This window comes from Danio rerio, chromosome 22 (genome assembly GCF_049306965.1).
Source record: "Danio rerio strain Tuebingen ecotype United States chromosome 22, GRCz12tu, whole genome shotgun sequence".
Classification (NCBI taxonomy): domain Eukaryota; kingdom Metazoa; phylum Chordata; class Actinopteri; order Cypriniformes; family Danionidae; genus Danio; species Danio rerio.
Window position 1 is genome coordinate 16,163,501 of NC_133197.1, and position 19,154 is coordinate 16,182,654.

Here is a 19,154-nt window from a genome sequence, read left to right on the forward strand (position 1 = left end):
CATCTATTAAACACAAAATTGTTATCTAATACACGTTGCTCCGTGTTTTTGTGTCCCTAAAGTTTGTATGAACGAGAAACTGGGAGCATTTTTTTTCGTGTTGTGACGCAGTTCTTTGAGAAACAAAATATTAAATGCAAACAACACAGTGGGCGTGGCTTGTTTACTACTGTGATCTGATTTGATGTAGCAAAGTATGCATGCCATTTAGAAAGATCTGGAAAAGGGTTTCGTGAGAGTTATTGCAATCTAACAGACACCTCCTCCTCGCCATGTTAATCGTGCCCAGTACCTCAGACAGACGCAATTCGACATAGGATGCACATTTTTAGATTTCAATTTAAGATTACAAGGGTAAACATTATATTTTTTCTTAATGATATGCACAGATGATTTGTTCACCACAAAACTATGTGAGCAAACAAAATCAAAATGGTTTATTTTGATATCAGGTGTGATTTAATTTCTTTTGTTTCTTAAGTCGACCACTTATAAAAATGCAGTTCTGTTTTTTTTTTTTTAGCTTGTTTACTGTTAAACTTGTCACATAGCAGTTTTTAGACATTGTTTTGTTGTTGTTATTTGTCAGAAATGACAGAGGCTTGGATTGTATCCACCCTCTGTAGGCGTGGCCTTCAGATTATGACCGTTGCGCTCTGTCTCTATTGCTTTAGCACTCACACTGTGCTTCATAATAAGTTTTGAATACTTTAGCTCATTCATGAACATGATTTTAGCAGGAGTCCAGTATGGATGTAATGAAGATGACAACTCCCATGATTCCACACTCAGCCACAGCATCATTAATCTATGCCAAACTTTGCAAAATCTAGTGGGAAAATTACATATTGTGCCTTTTAATTAAAAAAAGATCAAGACGAACTATTGATGAGACACTTGATTTTGGTCAGAAATAATGTTATTATCGTTCAGATTTTACAAATTATAACTTAAAGTTCTGAAATTACCTCGAAAAGAAGGCACATTAGGTAGTTAAATTAAATATGTTATCTATATTTAATTTAACAGGTCAAAGCCTCAGTAATGTGCACCCTGATTGCCTCTGCATGTGTTTCCACAGGGATCAGTGGCTTGAATGACAGTGATTGGGATTCTGGGATATCGTTGCAAGGTAGTGAACACAGCCAAAGGTGGGCAGCAAAGACTGATGCACTCACATTACTGTCACTCTCACCATACATTTACTGTAGCATCTCTCATTGCTGATTAATGAGATACAGTTGAAGTCAGAATTATTGGCCCCCCTATATTTATTTTTCATTTATTAAAACTGATTTATTTTATTTTGCCTTGATGACAGTACATAGTATTTTATTAGATATTTTTCCTTATACTAGAATTTAGCTTAAAGTGGCATGTAAAGGCTTGAGGTTAATTCGGTTTACTAGGCTAGTTAGTGTTTGTAGACAATCAAAAAAATATATTGCCTAAGGAGACTAATATTTTTGACCCTAAAATGTTTTTTTTTAACTTTTTTTTTTACTGCTTTTATTTTACACAAAATAAAACAAATAAGACTTTTTCCAATGAAAAATATATTATCCGAAATACTGTGGAAAACTTCTTGTTTTGTTACACATCATTCTGAAAATATTTGAAGAAGAAAAAAAAATAAAAGAAAGAAAAATCCACAAGAGGGCTAATATTTTTGACTTTAACTGTAGTTCACCTCAGAATTAAATGTTAATCATTTACTCATCTTTCACTTGTTTCAAACTTGTTTGCGTTTCTTTCTTCCAAAGCTACAAGGACGATATACTTAACCTAAAGAAAGACATACTGAAAAGCGTTGGGACTTCCATAGTATTTTTTGTTCCTACTGTGTATGTCAATGGCTGTTTTTTTTTTTCAACATTTTCTAGGATAACTTGTTTTGTGTTTAACAGAAGAAATTCATAAACTTTAAAACTACTTCAATGTGAGTTAATGGTGAGGAAATTTCATTTTTGAGTGACCTAACCCTTTAAAGATGTATTATTTCAGCTTCCTTAGACTCCGTAATTTCATCATAAAGTTGGTTGAATATACAAAGAAATGGGGAATGTGAGCTCAGGAGAAAACAGCTGCTGATGCTTTTCATAAGCAAAGGCATGAGATCATATCATCGGCTTTTCCTGCCTCTCTTTTAATCTCCACCTAAGCAATGTATAATAAAGGAAATAGCCCAGCCCTTTCTCCAAACTAAAAAAAGATGCCATAAATTCCTACAAAAGGAATTCAAAATTGTTTTTACAAAGAAAACAAAAAACAAAAGATATTCCTAGGAACTTTTGGTTGTACATAAATTATTATATGGGGTATACTTTAAATGAAATGCAAAAAATACAAATAAAAATCAAACAAATAGAAAAATATTAATAAATATATAAAATTAATCCAATTATTTTTTTAGTGTTTATCCTTTACATTATATACTATAAATATATTGGTAAAGGTAATGAAAGTTTCCTTTGAATTATATCTGTCCTGAGGTGTAATGGTTTCTACGATTGACACATTCATTCTAACTCTTGACAACGGTACGGCCACATTCCTCTTTTAGGTTAATATTCAAGTCTTTGAAAATGTAAACATATGCATAAGCCCAGCTAGTGCATCATAATCAGGTACAAGCCCCACACACACTCAACGTCCATCAGCCTAATTAGTGATGACGGCCTGCTCCACTTAATCCCCCCACTCCGCACAGGAGCTGACGTGTTTCTTTCTCTCTGTGCCTCTCTTTGGCCGGCTCACAGGGCCTTTGTGTTGGGCGACGACCTTCCGCTGAGCCCTCGCCACGAGCAGGCCAAACGACTGCTGGAGAGAGCGCGTATGAAGGCCCGGTCCAACCCTCTCAAAGCCGACCACACCATCCTACCCGTCCAGAGGGACAACCCGTAAGTTTTCCTCAGTGATATTTCTCTAGCTTGTTTTCTGGCTTGTTGGGGTTTTAGCTGAGAGGGTGGGGGTTTAGAGGCTTAGGCATCATGGGAAGGGAGGGTGTCTACTAAATACGGCTCTCTTCATATCAAAACAAAAAAACCTTCGCCTGCTCACACTTGAGGATTTGTTTGGAGGATGTAGTTCTTGAACGGCATTATTCGGTCATGGAATGAATTGTCTTTTGGTCCGCTGGGAAACTGATAAAAAGAAAGAGGGGGGGAGTGTTTGGCAAATCTCTATTCAGAAGCAACAGGTGCTCCGTTTTTCAGTCAGGCCATTTTGCAGGGCACAAAACTTACATATAAAGATATTTATTAAGATTGTATTCATCGTTACATCATAGATGCTTTCTCATTGATAGCAGTAAAACAGCACAATGCTAATGGTAATCTGAATTTAAACTTCTCAACTAAGTGCACTAGCGTCCTTCTCCAAACTCTTCTTCTCTATTTCTGCCACATGTTATATAAGACAACCTGAATTATACAACGTGAACACACAGCTGGTGCCTCTAAATCCTACTTCCCTGTCCACCGCTCTGTTCTCTACCTCAGCATTTTCACACAAAGACAGATGGGTGAGCTGCCCCAAACGGCTGTCTCCTTGTTTGGTATGAAGACAAGCGGCGTGCAATGCATGACAGCATCCGGAACAGATTAGGTCACAACAACAAACCTAACATGCACTGAGCAAAGAGATGAAAATGTGTTAAATAAATAAAGAATCTATTCGAAAGAAAGCAAAACATAGTAAATTAGACATTCAATTTCTTCCTTTGTTTTTAATTAAATGAGTGCTTTGGTGAAACTGCTCTGCGTGCTGCTCTGCTACACCTGTCATGTCTGCCAGCTGTTACTTTCATTCTCCCTAATTCCCTCCCTGCTTCTCCCTTATGGGAAAAACAGCTTGGTGATGTTGAATACACTTCTGTCAGCTTGCTGGGGTTAAATTTAACACTTAACGGCCTCTCGAGATTGACTGTTTAAAACAAACTCGCGGCTGTATGAAGTCCCATAGGTTTCAGAACAGTGCACAAAGCTTAATGGGCATAAAAAGTCCCAGTGCACAACAATACACCTGTAGATTACTATTCCTGCAATTCTACATCTTAGTAAACAGAATATGCAAGTTATGGTTTTTCTTTGAAAAAGAGCTGATATTTTTTAAATCCCTGGCATGCTGAAGATGACCTTCCTTAACGGAGTAAAAACATGTCAGGAATGTGCACAGAGGAGCCAAAGCAGAGGGAAAATTTCCTCAGGAATTTGCCCATGTCTTCATGCTGAGAGATAGACTGCCAACTACTCTGGCATGCATCTGTTTCTTTGCGTATCTCAGTGCAAAGGAATGCAATTAATTTCATATATGTGCATGTGTGTACAGGGAGTTGCTCTCCTGGGTTGGTGTACCCCTACACCAGGCTCCTCTTGCGGGGAAGGAGGGCGTGGCGGTTGTCTCGGGAAACCTCAGTGACTCCTCCAGTGGAGACTCAGCTGGCGGGACCCGCCGGAGACACGGGCAGTCTCCAACTCGTGTGCGTTTTGAAGATGAATCAGAGAAGGATGCAGAGGTGCGCTACCTAGAGAGGCTACGCCAAAGACGCAGGGCTGGAGAAAGAGCGCAGGGCTTGTTGGTATCAAAACCCACCTTGTCTTCTTACATCAATGGAAAGGCAGAGACTGGACATGGGTCACATGAGTCAATATTTTGGAAGACAAAAGCCAAGAAGAGTTTGTTAAATGGCAAAAGTCCTGAGGCACTAAACAGGTCATGCAACTCTTGTGGGATCTTTTTAAATGAACCTCAAGGACCTAGCTTGAACTCAAATACTCTGTCCTTACCTAATGGGGAAGTTGAAGGGAAGAAGATACCATGTTGGGTTGCTCCCACCCTTCCCAACCGGCTTGTCCGGATTGAACAGATTAAGGAAACATACATTGGGACAAGTCCCGCTATTGTGCACAGCGATGGAACACACTGCAGCCCTTCGGATAACAGTAATGGTAGAGGAACATTTCAGAAGCTAAAGAAGAAGGTTCGAAAATTTGACAGCAAGCGGGAATCTTTGTATGTAAATGGCCTCAGGACTCCATCACCTCTGGACTGCAACAAACTTGCAACACCCAACGGAACTCAAATGTATCTCTTGAATGGAGTAGCATTGCCACTCAATCCCTATGCCCCAGATACACTTGGACAGAGAATCCCGGCCACATCCAGCAAAGGTCCCGTGGCACCTCCATTACCCCCCAAAGCAGAGCCACCCAGTTCTCAGCCAGCCCAGCCAACCCCTCCACCTCTACAACCCAAAAAATCAGCCCTGAAATCCAGCTCCAAGAATCGCACTAATGATCCGCGGACTGTCACAATTATGCCTTCGTCAGAGTACCACATGGTTCATCTGGACTCCACAGACGCTGGGGGCACTGTGGACAATTGTCCTCAGGAGCAGACTCCCCCTGTTTTGGGTTACTGGGAGGACAGATCTGTAATGGTCACCCCTGGAGCCTTACTCAGGACGAGCCCAGTTCTGTGTGCTCGAAATTTTCCTGTACAAGGGGAAGAAAGGTCAACAGGTTAGTTTCATTACATACAGTAGTTACTGAATAGAATGTTTAGTCCAAAGCATGCAACCATATAGCAGGGGTGTTGAAACCTGCTTCTAGAGGGCCAGCAGAGCTTAGGCCCAACTTAGTTGGGATTCAAACACACCTGCCTACTTGTTTTTAGCAAGTCCTTAATCACCTACTACTAAATTTAGCTCCAACTCTGATCAAACGTACCTCCCAGTAGCTTTCTAGTGATCCTGAAAACATTAATTAGCTTGTTCATGTTTGTTTGATTAGGGTTAGAGCTGAAATCTGCAGGAAAGTGGATCTTGAGGGCAGAATTGAGAGCCTCTCCTCAAGACCATGGCCTTTCAGGAACAGAATTAAGACACCCTGTCATACACTTGCTGAGACAATTCCCCCAAAATAAACCTTAGTTTAGTGCCTTGTCTAAAAGTGGTAGTGATTAGTGGTGGTTGCCTTCTGACAGATCTATACCAGCATCCTTCTGGTTACTAACACTGAGCGACTGAAAAGGAGTTTTTCAGGAAGATAATCAATAATCTGCAATTCATTAAGCATTACTAACAATGGATTAATGTGTTACGCAAGTGTCTTCTCTAATTGAAACTCATTTTTAATACACATCTGAGCTTCACGCTGGAAAGGATTGAGCTAATATTTAGCATTGTGAAGGTTAAGTTTTAAACGCAAGCTTACATAATGCAATCTAAAAATGAATCATAGCTTTTCCCAGAATCAAGCGGCAGTAATAGGTAGCTGTCTGAGCCCTGCTCCAGTCAGAAAGGTGTCACCTTTGGGTGTGCGCATGTCCGCTTCCCCTCACTGCGTTCCAGTCCCAGTGGGGATTGTCCAGATCAGCAGATCTGTTCTGTCCTAGTGAAGTAATCCCACAGTGGGCCATTTGCTAGTGTGATCAGCAACCACCCTCTTCAACAACTTTGCATCTTGTATGATGCAGCTTGGAAATACATTCTGGCTCTTACATTTCAGTCACATGAGATGTTACTTATTAAGATTCACACATTATCATAAAATTTAATGATTCAGTATCACAATTAAAGTTTACACAATATCTTTCATCCATTATGCTTTGATATCCATTGTTCTTCCTCAGATGTGGAACAGCACCAGGTAACAGGACAGCTAGCATCTGATGCAACATCCAGCAGTGCTGAATCACCCCAGTCTCGTCTCAATGACGGACACGTCCGAGGGCCAATCAGACCAGTACATAACAGGGCAACAAGCCCAAACTTTTCACAGTGAGTAAAGAGAGTGGAACTCATAAATGTTACGTCATTACGTCATTACGCTTTTCAGTGATCTTTTTTTTTTTTTTTTGGTCATGACTTTTACAAACCAGATCCTTTACTAAAATGTTAAATCCTTTCATCGAATGATTTAATTTCCGCAGACCACAATCATACAGATTGCTTTGGCACGACAGGCTCAAAGTAGGTCAGGATAGATGTGGGCCAAACATCTTTATGTCTATTACAACACTGCCACCTGCTGATTAGGAATCACAATCGCATAAACAATTTTTAAATATTCTTGTTTTTTTTTTACTAACATTATAGGTTTTGTGTTGTTCTGAACAAAACAATATGAGGTTAAATTTAATCTCTGTATTATTTATTGACATGATAGAATTATTAACTATACCTCTTCTTTTTAAAAAGACACCAAAGCATGCAATGCTGTCAGTGGGTTTGTTTATATGGACATCGGTTATCTATATGGACATCGGTTTATTCAGGATAAGATAATATTAATAATAATAATTATACTTTATATTTATATAGCACTTTTCTCGACACTCAAAGCGCTTTACACAATGGGGGGATTCTCCTCATCCACCACCAGTGTGCAGCATCTACCTGGATGATGCGACGGCAGCCATATTGTGCCAGACCCCACAACACACACCAGCTGATTGGTGGAGAGGAGACAGATTGTAAAGCCAATTATCATATGGGGATGGTTAGGAGGCCATGATTTGTCCAGGATGCCGGGGTTAAACCCATACTAACGATCACAGAGAATCAGGACCTCAGTTTAACGTCTCATGCGAAAGACGGTGCTCACTGGGCAGTATAGAGTCCCCATCAATATACTGGGGCATTAGGACCCACACAGACCCCAGGTTGAGCACCTCACTAACACCACTTGCAGCAGCGACCTAGCATGTGGTCTCCGATTCAGGTACTGACTGGGCGCAGCCCTGCTTGAGGCTGATTTATACTTCTGCGTCAAGCGCACGCGTATGCTACGGCGCAGCCTACTTGTGGACGCATAGCCCTCGTCGTGGCCGTTGGCATCACCTCTCAAAAATGTAACTACACGTTGCAACGATGCGTAGCGCAAGCTCTGTGATTGGTCGGCTTGGAAGCGATGACGAGTGTGGGGGGGACCGAGAGCTGCGCGAGTTCATTAGAGTGAGTGTTTACACGTCTCGACTGTTTACAAGGAGCTCCGGATGGAGAATGTTGCTTTGTGTTTACCTTATGGTTAAAGTTGTTGCACGTCCGCCAGTTCCTGCCTCAAAATGAGCGGGTTTGAACCACCTGTACATTAAGGAAGCGTTCAGAAAAAACAAAACACCAGTAAAGGAATTCGACACAGAGGAACATAAACACCTACTGCTAGCTAGCATTTCAGAAGTGTTATTGCAGAGCAACAGAAACAGCACACAGAAGTATGAATGCACAGCTACGCACGTTGCATGCACCGCAGGTCACACCGATCACTTGACGCAGAAGTATAAACCAGGCTTTAGCGTCATTGGCAGCCATGTGAGAGTTGCAGAGAGCTAGCTGCCGAAATATACATGGGAATGTGTTTACATGTGTTGATTTTAGAAGATTCCATGTTCCCGTTTTACATGTTATTGCACATAAATCAAGTAAAGGTGTCATTATGTCTCCATGTAACTTCAATCAACGTTCCAAGCAAAGTTTCACACTTTCAACTGTTTACATGGTAGATTCTTAATCGGAGTGTAATCATTCGCATGTGAACCCAGCAGGCCGAAAAAGGATGCTCATGTGACAAGTTTTGCATGTCGCTGCATCCCAAATTTCAAGCTTGCTAAACTCTGACCTGTGAATTCACGTCACGTGAATGTGTGAGACCAATCGAGGATCAAAACCTGACCACTCAAAGCAAAATACTCAAACTCTAGTGTGACCGCAGCTTTAATCGTGTCAGAGAACTAAAAACTGTCATCAATGTACTGAATGGACTGAATGTGAAAAGAAAAGTAAGCACACTGAAATGACCTGTTATGGCTTTTCCAGAGCGGTAACAGATGCTGATCAACGGGAAGGTCGACCCAAGCTCTCCCTGCGGAGGTTTTTCTCTGCCATGGGGCTGAACAGTGTGGGGTTGCTGGGAAAGGGTCGATCCAGCAGCATGGATCAGCTTAGCCTGCACCCCAAACCCAACTCAAACCTAAACCAAAACTCCAGGCCCACGTCGCCCTCGCCCTCCCCCAGCCCCACACACAGACACCACCACCAGCTGAAGAAAGCCCCGTCACTGCAGACGATACGACTGGTTAGCATCTGCCTTAAAATTGGATATGTCTGTTTACATGCTACTAATGAACTGTTGGTAGATCATGATGATAGTATGTGAGCTGAACTGACAGTATCATTTCTTATCACTAGGGGTCTCCATTTCTCCAGCTGAGGAGATCTTCCTCTGCTCAAAACCTCCAAATCCCTAGGAAAAAAACGGATCGCTCTTCTGCATACACTCCAGGAGAACAACCTTGTAGTCCTGTATTAACCAGGTACATATTTTATACATTATATAAATTATTAACACTTTGATTTGGTTCATCACTTTTATAATATAATATAATATAATATAATATAATATAATATAATATAATATAATATAATATAATATAATATAATATAATATAATGGGTGACATGGTGGTTAGCACTGTCGCATCACAGCTGGTACAAGTCCCCGCTGGGTCAGTTGGTATTTCTGTGTGGAGTTTGCATGTTCTCCTCGTGTTCCAGTGGGTTTCCTCTGGGTGCTCCGGTTTCCCCCACAATCCAAAGACATGTGGTACAGGTAAATTGAATAAAACTAAATTGGCCGTAGTGTCTATGTTAATGAGTGTGTATGTATGATTCCCAGTAATGGGTTGCCGCTGGAAGGGTATCTGCTGTGTAAAACATATGCTGAATGAGTTGGCGGTTCATTCCGCTGAATAAAGGGATTAAACTGAATGAAAATTAATAATATAATATAATATAATATAATATAACATTTTGCCATGTTTGGGTTACATTAGGTTATAAAAGCAAAAAAAAGATTTTGAATAAAATAATACACTACTTATTTTACAAAATACATTTAAATATATAATATAATCATAATGTCAATGTTTGATATATTTTATGAGTTATGTTATTTGAAGTGACAATAAAATTAATATAATAAAAATAACATTGTTTTTTTAAATATCTTAATAAATGATTGATAAATATATGATTATTTACTACCAATGTGATATCATATAATTTGTTTTGGATGCTCAAGATTTTTTAAATAAAAAGATGTTTAAAAGAATAAGGATGATGCGATGTGAGGGTGATGTTTGATGTGAACTAGTTATGAACTTGTATGTAAATTAAATTAACAATTAATAAAATAAATATTATAATTTATATGTTAATATAATAAATAACATGCCTTATTGTATTTTGCAATTGAGTATGTTTAGATTTTTATTATATAAATATTTATTTTATATAAACTAATGACCACAGAGAATCAGGACCTCAGTTTAACGTGTCATCCGAAAGACGGTGCTCACTGAGCAGTATAGAGTCCCCATCAATATACTGGGGCGTTAGGACCCACACTGACCGCAGGTTGAGCGCCCCCCGCTGGTTTCACTAACACCACTTGCAGCAGCGACCTAGCATGTGGTCTCCGATTCAGGTACTGACCGGGCTGATTTATACTTCTGCGTCAATATATATATATATATATATATATATATATATATATATATATATATATATATATATATATATATATATATATATATATATTGTTGAAGTCAGAATTATTAGCCCCCTGAATTATTAGCCCCCCTGTTTATTTTTTCCCGAATTTCTGTTTAATGAATTGAAGATTTTTTTTCAACACATGTCTAAACATAATAGTTTTAATAAATCATTTCTAATAACTGATTTATTTTATCTTTACCATGATGACTGTAAATAATATTTTACTAGTTATTTTTCAAGACACTTCTTTACAGCTTAAAGTGACATTTAAAGGCTTAACTAGGTTAATTAGGTTAACTAGGCACGTTAGGGTAGTTAGGCAAGTTACTGTATAATGATGGTTTGTTCTGTAGACTATTGAAGGAAATATAGCTTAAAGGGGCTAATAATGTTGTCCCTAAAATGGTTTTTAAAAAATTAAAAACTATATTTTAGCCGGAATATAAATAAAAACAAATAAGACTTTCTCCAGAAGAAGAAATATTATCAGACACACCGTGAAAATTTCCTTGCTCTGTTAAATATTATTTAGGAAATATTTAAAAAATAAAATAAATTCAAAGGGGGACTAATAATTCTGCCTTCAACTGTATTATGGGCTGCATGATATTGGAAAAATTACACATTTCAATATTTTTTATTCTGTGATATATATATATTGCATATGACTACAATTTCACTAGATGAGTTGAATAAATGTTTGTAAAGAATCTATAATTTTAGATTGATTGGGATAATTCTGTATGGGAGTGTATAAAATATATTAAAAACAATCAACAAGCATAGATAAATTCAATAAAGAAAATGCTAATTAAATAAACATTGCATTTAATTGTTTTTGGAAGATTCAAATTTTTTTTGGGTATTCAGGAATTGAATAATCAAATATAAAACAGTCTTCGTTTTATAAACAATTCAATAAAATGAATTATTAATTTTCTAAGTTACAATGGTACATTTTTTCCTATGCCTGAATGCTTTTAAATCTCTCACAAAGTCACAGGACTCAAAAAACACTTGCAAAATGATCAGTTATAATCCAGCCTCAACACTGCATATACACGCGATGTGACTACTGCGAATGATCACATTGCGATATTTCAATGCTGAAACTATGTATTGTGCAGCACTAGTGTGTTTATATAATAGCTGCACATATAGAAACTTTAAATTAAATCTAAAGGCATGTTGTCTGCTTTTATCTCACCACTGACCTATATCATAACATTTACCCTGTCACAGCACCCTCCATAAATCTCCCTGTTTACCACTGTAGCCTTCTAGCATTCTGAACGCTAGTAATTTTAAGCTTGACATGTTCAGCGAAGCAGGCGTTCTGTTCCTGTAATGTTCAGACAGCTGTCGCGTTGTGCAACAGGATAAGTATTTTCCATTGACTGGCTCAGAAACAGCAGCACAGAGAGACGGAGGATAAAAATAGAGGTGTGTGTGTGTGTCTGCCAAAGACAGACAAGGAATGCTGGGAATGATCAGCCTGTCTGCTGCTATATTGAGCCTCTTGAATGTTTTACTCAACGCTGGCCTTTAAGTGTGTGTGTTTGGGTTGTTGGCATTAGCAGAGTGTGTGTTTGTCAATGGTGTGGGGATTCAATTGCATGTGTGTTCGAGAGTGTGAATGTGTGTTGAGGTGAAGGAGAGAAAGACAGAGAAAACTTACATCATCTTCATTGAGAGCCAATTGGAGAGAGAGCATCGCTTCAGAGACCAGCTGTGATTGGCTGAGAAAGAGAGAAGCTGGAATAAAAGGAAAAAAAAACAGAGAGAGATACATCAATGCACACTGATGTTTTTTGACCTTCTACCATTAGAAAAACTGTTCTGCTTGTGTCTTGTTTTTCTGCCTCCAGGTCTGAGTGAAATTCGATTATATTATGTTATTATATTTAATATTTTATTTTAAAAAAATAAAGTAAATGTGATAAATATATTCAGGCTCTACATTTGAAAATACATGTGTAAAATTACTAAACATTATAAATGAAAAAAAAAAAAAAAAAAAAAAAAATATATATATATATATATATATATATATATATATATATATATATATATATATATATATATATATATATATATATACACACTCAGTGGCCACTTTATTAGGTCCAACTTTCTAACTGCTTGTTAAATGTTCTAATTATCCAATCGCATAGTAGCAACTCAATGCATTTATTTATTTAGACATGGTCAAGATGATCTTCTGCAGTTCAAACCGAGCATCAGAATGGGAAAGAAAGCTGATTGAAGTGATTTTGAATGTGGCATGGTTAACAGGCTTGTCTGAGTATTTCAGAAACTGCTGATCTACTGGGATTTTCACTTACAACCATCTCTAGGGTTTACAGAGAATGGTGAAAAAAAGAGAAAATATTCAGTGAGCAGCAGTTCTGTGGGTGCAAATGCCTTGTTGATACAAGAGGTCAGAGGAGAATGGCCAGACTGGCTTGAGCTGCTAGAAAGGCAACAGTAACTCAAATAAGCACTTGTCACAACCGAGGTATGCAGAAGAGCATCTATGAATGCACAACACGTCCAAACTTAAGGCGGATGGGCAACAGCAGCAGAAGACCACACCGAGTGCCACTCCTGTCAGCTGAGAGCAGGAAACTAAGGCTACAATTCGCACAGGCTCACCAAAATTGGACAATATAGGATTGGAAAAATGTTGCCTGGTCTGATGAGTCCCATCTTCTGATGGCTACTTTTAGCAGAATTATGCGTCATGTCATAAAGGGCGAATCAGCTCACACTGGTTTCTTCACCATGACAATGAGTTCACTGTACTCAAATGACCTCTACAGTCACCAGATCTCAATCCAATAGAGCACATTTGGGATGTGGTGGAACAGGAGATTCGCATCATGGATGTGCAGCCGACAAATCTGCAGCAACTGTGTGATGCTATCATGTCAACATAGACCAAAATCTCTGAGCAATATTTCCAGTACCTTGTTGAATCTGTGCCACAAAGGATTAAGGCAGTTCTGAAGGCAAAAGGGGGTCCAAGCCAGTACTAGCAAGGTGTACCTAATAAAGTGACCGGTAAATGTGTATATATATATATAAATATTATAGATATATATACAAACACACACATACACATTTTAAACTGCTTATATTCTAGCCGAAATAAAACTTTCTCCAGAAAAAAAAAAAATATTATAGGAAATACTATGAAAAAGATTCTTGCTCTTTTAAATGTAATTTGGCAAATATTAAAAAAAAATTAAATGCCTCGGGATCCCTCTGGAGGAGCTGGAGGAAGTGTCTTAGGAGAGGGAAGTCTGGGATTCTGTAAATGACATTTCAAAATACAATTTGTAAATAAATCTAAATGGGTCAAATGTAATCTAAAAAATGTAATATGTAAATATTTTTAAGCTAAAGCATCTGATGAATGATTTATTAAAAGATTAAATCAGGGTGTCTGTGGGGTCTTAAAAAGTTTTAATAGTTGATAAATCAATGTAGAGAAATTTAGGGCCCTTAAAAAGTATTAAAAAATCTTAAATGCTTTTTTGCAAGGTATTAAATATGATATCATTTTTGATTATGCAATGTATGACTGTATGCTAAAGTTTCCTGAATTTAATCTGCGAATATCAGGATGCTGTGTAGTTTATAAGGTCTTAAAATGTATGGAAAGAGTCTTAAAAAGGTTTTAAAATGCATTTACTCTGTGATTCCTGTATATATTCTGTAAATACATAAATATATATCCACCTAATAACCACTTATAACAGGCTGGAAACTGCATAGTGCAGATTTTAAAAAACAACTGATACATACAACACCATACAGCTTTTCAGGATTAAGATCCACTCTTGTAAAAATATAATTCAAATACTATATAATCAACTAATAATAATGAACAGACCATATAATCTGTCAGATGAACACTTCTACTGCATTTGTCTCTTGGTGTGTGTTTTAGGGATCTTCAGCGTGCCTTGAGTGTGGAGGATGTGGGACGTCCCAGTGCGGTTCGGCCGGTGGGACGTGTGGCTCAGGCTTTCCCTGATGGCACCATCCTGCTGGAGCTCTCCAGACCCCCGAACGGACCCTTCGGCTTTCTCATTTCAAGAGGAAAAGGCAGGCCAGACTCAGGTGAATGACTCGTTCTTGTTTAAACACGTCTCTGACAGCCTAAACTTGTAAAGGGGTAAAGGTGTGATTTCATGTTTTCCATTGTATTTGAACTTGTATGTTACAAGTTCATGCACATAGGCGATACATTTTTTACATTATCACAATTTATTTGCAATCCGCTTGTTAAGTCATGACGTATCACACATTAAAGTAATTTGATATAAAATCATGGTGTACACAACAGTCTCTGGACTTGCTGCATCACAAACACCAAAATGTTAACAATTTATACAAAATTTATAATTTTCTGGCCATCGGATATTAGGCATGGATGTATATATATTGCGATCGTGATTTTCAAAAGTATTACATTTCTTTGTAAACACATAATAATTACCATTTGATAAGTCATACAGTTTGATACCCGTACAGTTTGATACAGCGCTTGGACCCGGAAGCTGATTCGCGTGACGTCACAATTAACAGGTGGATAGTTTAGAAAATGCAAATGAAAAATGACAATAACTCAGAATGAAATAGACAAAATTAAACAAATTCATCTTAATAATATCACATACTTAATAATAGAAAGGTTCCATATACAATGGCTTACAATCATCTTAAAATTATTCAAATTAAATATTTTCCGAGACTCGCTGAAACTTCACTTCCTGTTGATGTTTAATGACTGTAAAAGGAATTTTGGGGTATAAATGTCAGGGTTTGCTTTATTTTGTTAAACTCATCTACACAAATGAACTATAGTGTTTAGGTAAAAAAAAAAACATTTAATTATATTTGGTGTCTGAAAATGTTTTTGGTTTGCCGGTATATGATCTATAAATTTGCAAAGACTCAAACCCAGAGACTTGTCCTCCTTCAAACACACCCCCACAAATCTACGTTCACGGTGTGGGAACGGTGCATCAACTCACAGACTGTTCCAACTGATCCAAATGAAAATCGAAACTAAGAATTCTGAGACAAAAAACACTTTGTGATTTATTTTTATTAAATAATATAAGGTAAAAGACTTCCTGAATTTAACTAATCTTAAATAATATTGATTTGTAAAAAAAAACAAAGCACTGAACACTACTGACAGCATAGGCTTTTATTTTGGCTCACATTTTTGGTTTTGTCGAAAACCAAAATTCGTTTTAGCAACTGAAAACTCAGTGCATCTCTAAAACACACACAAAAGTATGCACAAAGAAAGAAGGTGCAATTTGTATTATCGTTATACAGTGGTAGCTCGCTAAAACCCGGTTCACTTTTTGCGGCCTCACAGTTTTGCTGATTTTTTTTTGCATTTTTTCTACAGCACAGACCCTCATTACTGCATTGTGCTCTGCGTCCTGACTGGCTGTAGACCATTGTCAATCAGTCTCCTTCGTGCCGTGCCTCCTGTACAGTAAAGAATGCGCTCAGCTTGCCAAATTTACATAAATCTTTGATCGCTAGCAGTGTGACTCTAAAGTGCTGTACTGTATGTTTGCAAATTATCTCCCTACAATGGCGACGAAACGTTCGGAACTGTCAAAGGCACCTGCGGTAGCAAACTTCTGGACACGATAAAAGAAAGGTAGAGGTGATGGAGCTGTAGGGCGCCATAACAGAATAAATAAATAAAGATCAAATAGTTTTGACCTTTGGTATCATTCTATAATACTGGACTTATTTTTCTACGAAGGTTTGAACTTTGAGTGTTTAAACAAAAGAGAAAAGTGTAAAATGTTAATGTCTGTCTGCGGAAGGTGAATAAAGTGTGTAGTGAGGGGTTTTACAGCCTAAAACATCTATAATAATTGTAAATAAAGCGGACTAGTTGGCGGATTTTGCCTCTTGCGGGTTAATTTTCAAAACGTAACTCTAGCGATTAACAAGGTACCACTTTATAATTGATGCTGTTAGAACATGTTGTGGAGATGTTGTGTGTTTCATGGCGAAAGCAAAACTACTTTATTTGTAAAAATAAAACCAGTTACATTCTGCTAAAGTCACACTGTAAGTTTGATCAATCAGCTTGATCATTGGCATTTTCTGGATCAGACTCAGCCTCAAATTGAAAATATTACCACCTATCAATCAACATTGCTTTTAAAAAGCGGTTATTCCATATATGGTTAGGGGCGTAACATTTCTATTGGCCAATCAGAGCACAATACTCATAAGCTTTATAAAAATTGACGAGTTTCAGAAAGGATAGGTCGAAACAAGCATTAACAATGTATGGTATGTGAAAAATAATGTGCTATAAAGCTTGTATACACATTTTAACCAGATACACAAAATATTGTTATTTTTAGGAACATGATATGACCCCTTTATAACTGACTCTCTTTATGTTTAAGGGGTGTATGTTGAAGAAATGGGCGACAGCAATATGGAGAAACTGTACGCGGGGCTGCTGGGGGTCGGGGACGAGATTTTAGAGGTGAACGGCGAGAAGGTGGCGGGACTCAGTCTGGACCTGGTGACCCGTTTAATGACTCAAAACAGCACCGCTTCCATCCGTGTGCTACGACACAGACGTCTGCAACGCTAACTGAAGACCAGATGTTTCACTGCACTCAATGTAATCAAAAGAAGGTCAGATGAGTTTTTGTGAAAGGCAGTATTACTTTTTACCGCCCTTTAGAGCTGTGTTATGGGGACATATTACACAAAAAAATCATGGTTTTATTTCATTCATATTGTTCTGGTATTTTTTTTGGACTAACTCAAACACTGAATCAGTGTTTGGGGTGTGTTTACACCAAGGATGATAACTATATGAGTTACCGCACTTTTTGCACACTTAAGATCCTTTAAAAATGCGAAGTTTGCATAAAAATTATTATTTTTAAAAATGTTATGCTATTCATTTAATTCCAGTCACATTGAATGTTTTACATAACTCCTGACTCCTCATTTAGAGGAGATCTGTGATATGAAGGATACAATTTATATTGATTTACAGCATTATTTTTATTTTTTTGTTTGCGTAATGATGCACAACAGTCTACGACATAGGTCTCAAACTCGATTCCTGGAGAGCCACAGCTCTGCAGTTTGCTCCAACCCTAATCAAACACAGCTGATCCAACTAATCAAGGTGTTCAAGACTACTAGAGACTATTAAGCAGGTGTGAGTTTGAGGTGGTTGGAGCTAAACTATACAGAGCTGTGGCTCTCTATGAATTGAGTTTGAGACCATTCAATATAGAGTAAAAAAGTAAAAATGTTCAGAGCTTATCATTATTAATGACATCATTTTTATGATGGTTTGATATAACATAGTTTATCATATCAGCCGTAGCTATAACCATAATCTGCCATTTGGAGCATTTTGCACGATGGTCCGTGTTACAATTTTCACTTCGTTTTCATTCATTAGTGTTGAAGCTAATATATTTATCATTCTTGTTGTGGCCTTTATGTTTAATTTACAGTCGTACATTGAAAAACAAACAACAACAAAAACCTGATTTAGTCACATTTATTTAGTGTTTTCTGACCAGAATTCTATACTATTAAATTATATTGTTACAAAAGAATATGACACATAACTACGTATGAAGGACAAGAATATTTCATGCACCAAAAGCTAAACTCAAGTATTATCATAATGAAGCAGGATTTTTAACTTCTTCAGAACATTCAGTTTCATTCAAAGACTTTTCACAGTGGGTTCTAGTACCTTCTCTATGCTGCTGACGAGTACACAGATCTATACTGTACACGATCAAAAGAGCTTCATATACTCCTCCTAGAGCGCGCACCGGCTCAGTGCGCACGCTGCATTGCATTGATCATCCGCTTGAAAAGCTCTTTAGTATATTGATTGGATATTTCTCCATGAGCCAGCACATTGCCATGCCTCTACAGTGAAATCCCACACCATTAGCGTGCTGCCCTAAAGGAGATCAGTATTACGGTACATGCTACGCAAAAGGCTACCAGTCTAATGTATTTTGTTACATTTATTTATATGTGTTCCTATCAAATAAAACAACTGGCTTTTGTGGGAGTGCATGTTTTTTTTTCTTCCTGTATATGCTGAACTACGAAGTATTACAGATTTTAGACAAATCTGAGCTGTTGAAAGCAAACTGGTAAAATCTGTTTTAGACTGCCTCTCGAAGTGGTTGAAAGTTGACTAGCTCGAGATGTTTAAGACTCCATTTACACCATTTTATTTGTGGTAGGGTTGATGAAAACATCTCAAGTGGTACCTATTTTACCCCTTTTTAAGATTTAAGTCTCCAGAAAATTTTTGTCTCCAGAAAGATTTTGTGTCTCCACAATGTGTCTGTAAAGTTTCAGCTCAAAACATCTATCAGATTATTTATTATACCTTTCAGAATATTGGATTTGCTGCTCTGAACACAATGTAGCTGTTTGTTGCCTTTGCCTTTAATGCTAAATGTTCTCACCGCCCATCATTCCCATGTGCCTGTTAGAGTGTGCCTCATTCTCTGGCTGCTTCAGATAAACAGCACAGT

The 19,154-nt window shown here is 37.7% G+C and overlaps 1 protein-coding gene across 11 annotated transcripts in view; it reads left to right on the forward strand.

The window, feature by feature from the left end:
• The window catches only part of si:dkey-121a11.3, a 31,907-nt gene extending 13,228 nt beyond the window's left edge, over positions 1–18,679 (forward strand). For 6 of the 11 annotated variants that reach the window (XR_012397533.1, XR_012397535.1, XR_012397534.1 and 3 more), the window contains 9 exons: positions 1,082–1,151; positions 2,760–2,900; positions 4,330–5,522; positions 6,634–6,781; positions 8,819–9,077; positions 9,191–9,315; positions 14,513–14,685; positions 17,022–17,682; positions 17,832–18,679. Coding sequence is in view for 5 of the 11 variants with exons in the window: in XM_009296331.5 (XP_009294606.1) it covers positions 1,082–1,151; positions 2,760–2,900; positions 4,330–5,522; positions 6,634–6,781; positions 8,819–9,077; positions 9,191–9,315; positions 14,513–14,685; positions 17,022–17,215 (2,303 nt within the window). In the remaining 6 variants the exon portion in view is untranslated. Of the gene's footprint in view, positions 1–1,081; positions 1,152–2,759; positions 2,901–4,329; positions 5,523–6,633; positions 6,782–8,818; positions 9,078–9,190; positions 9,316–14,512; positions 14,686–17,021 lie in introns of all 11 variants that reach the window. The other 5 variants (XM_009296331.5, XM_009296332.5, XM_073936800.1 and 2 more) reach the window with 1 other exon arrangement.
• The last annotated feature ends 475 nt before the right edge of the window (positions 18,680–19,154 follow it).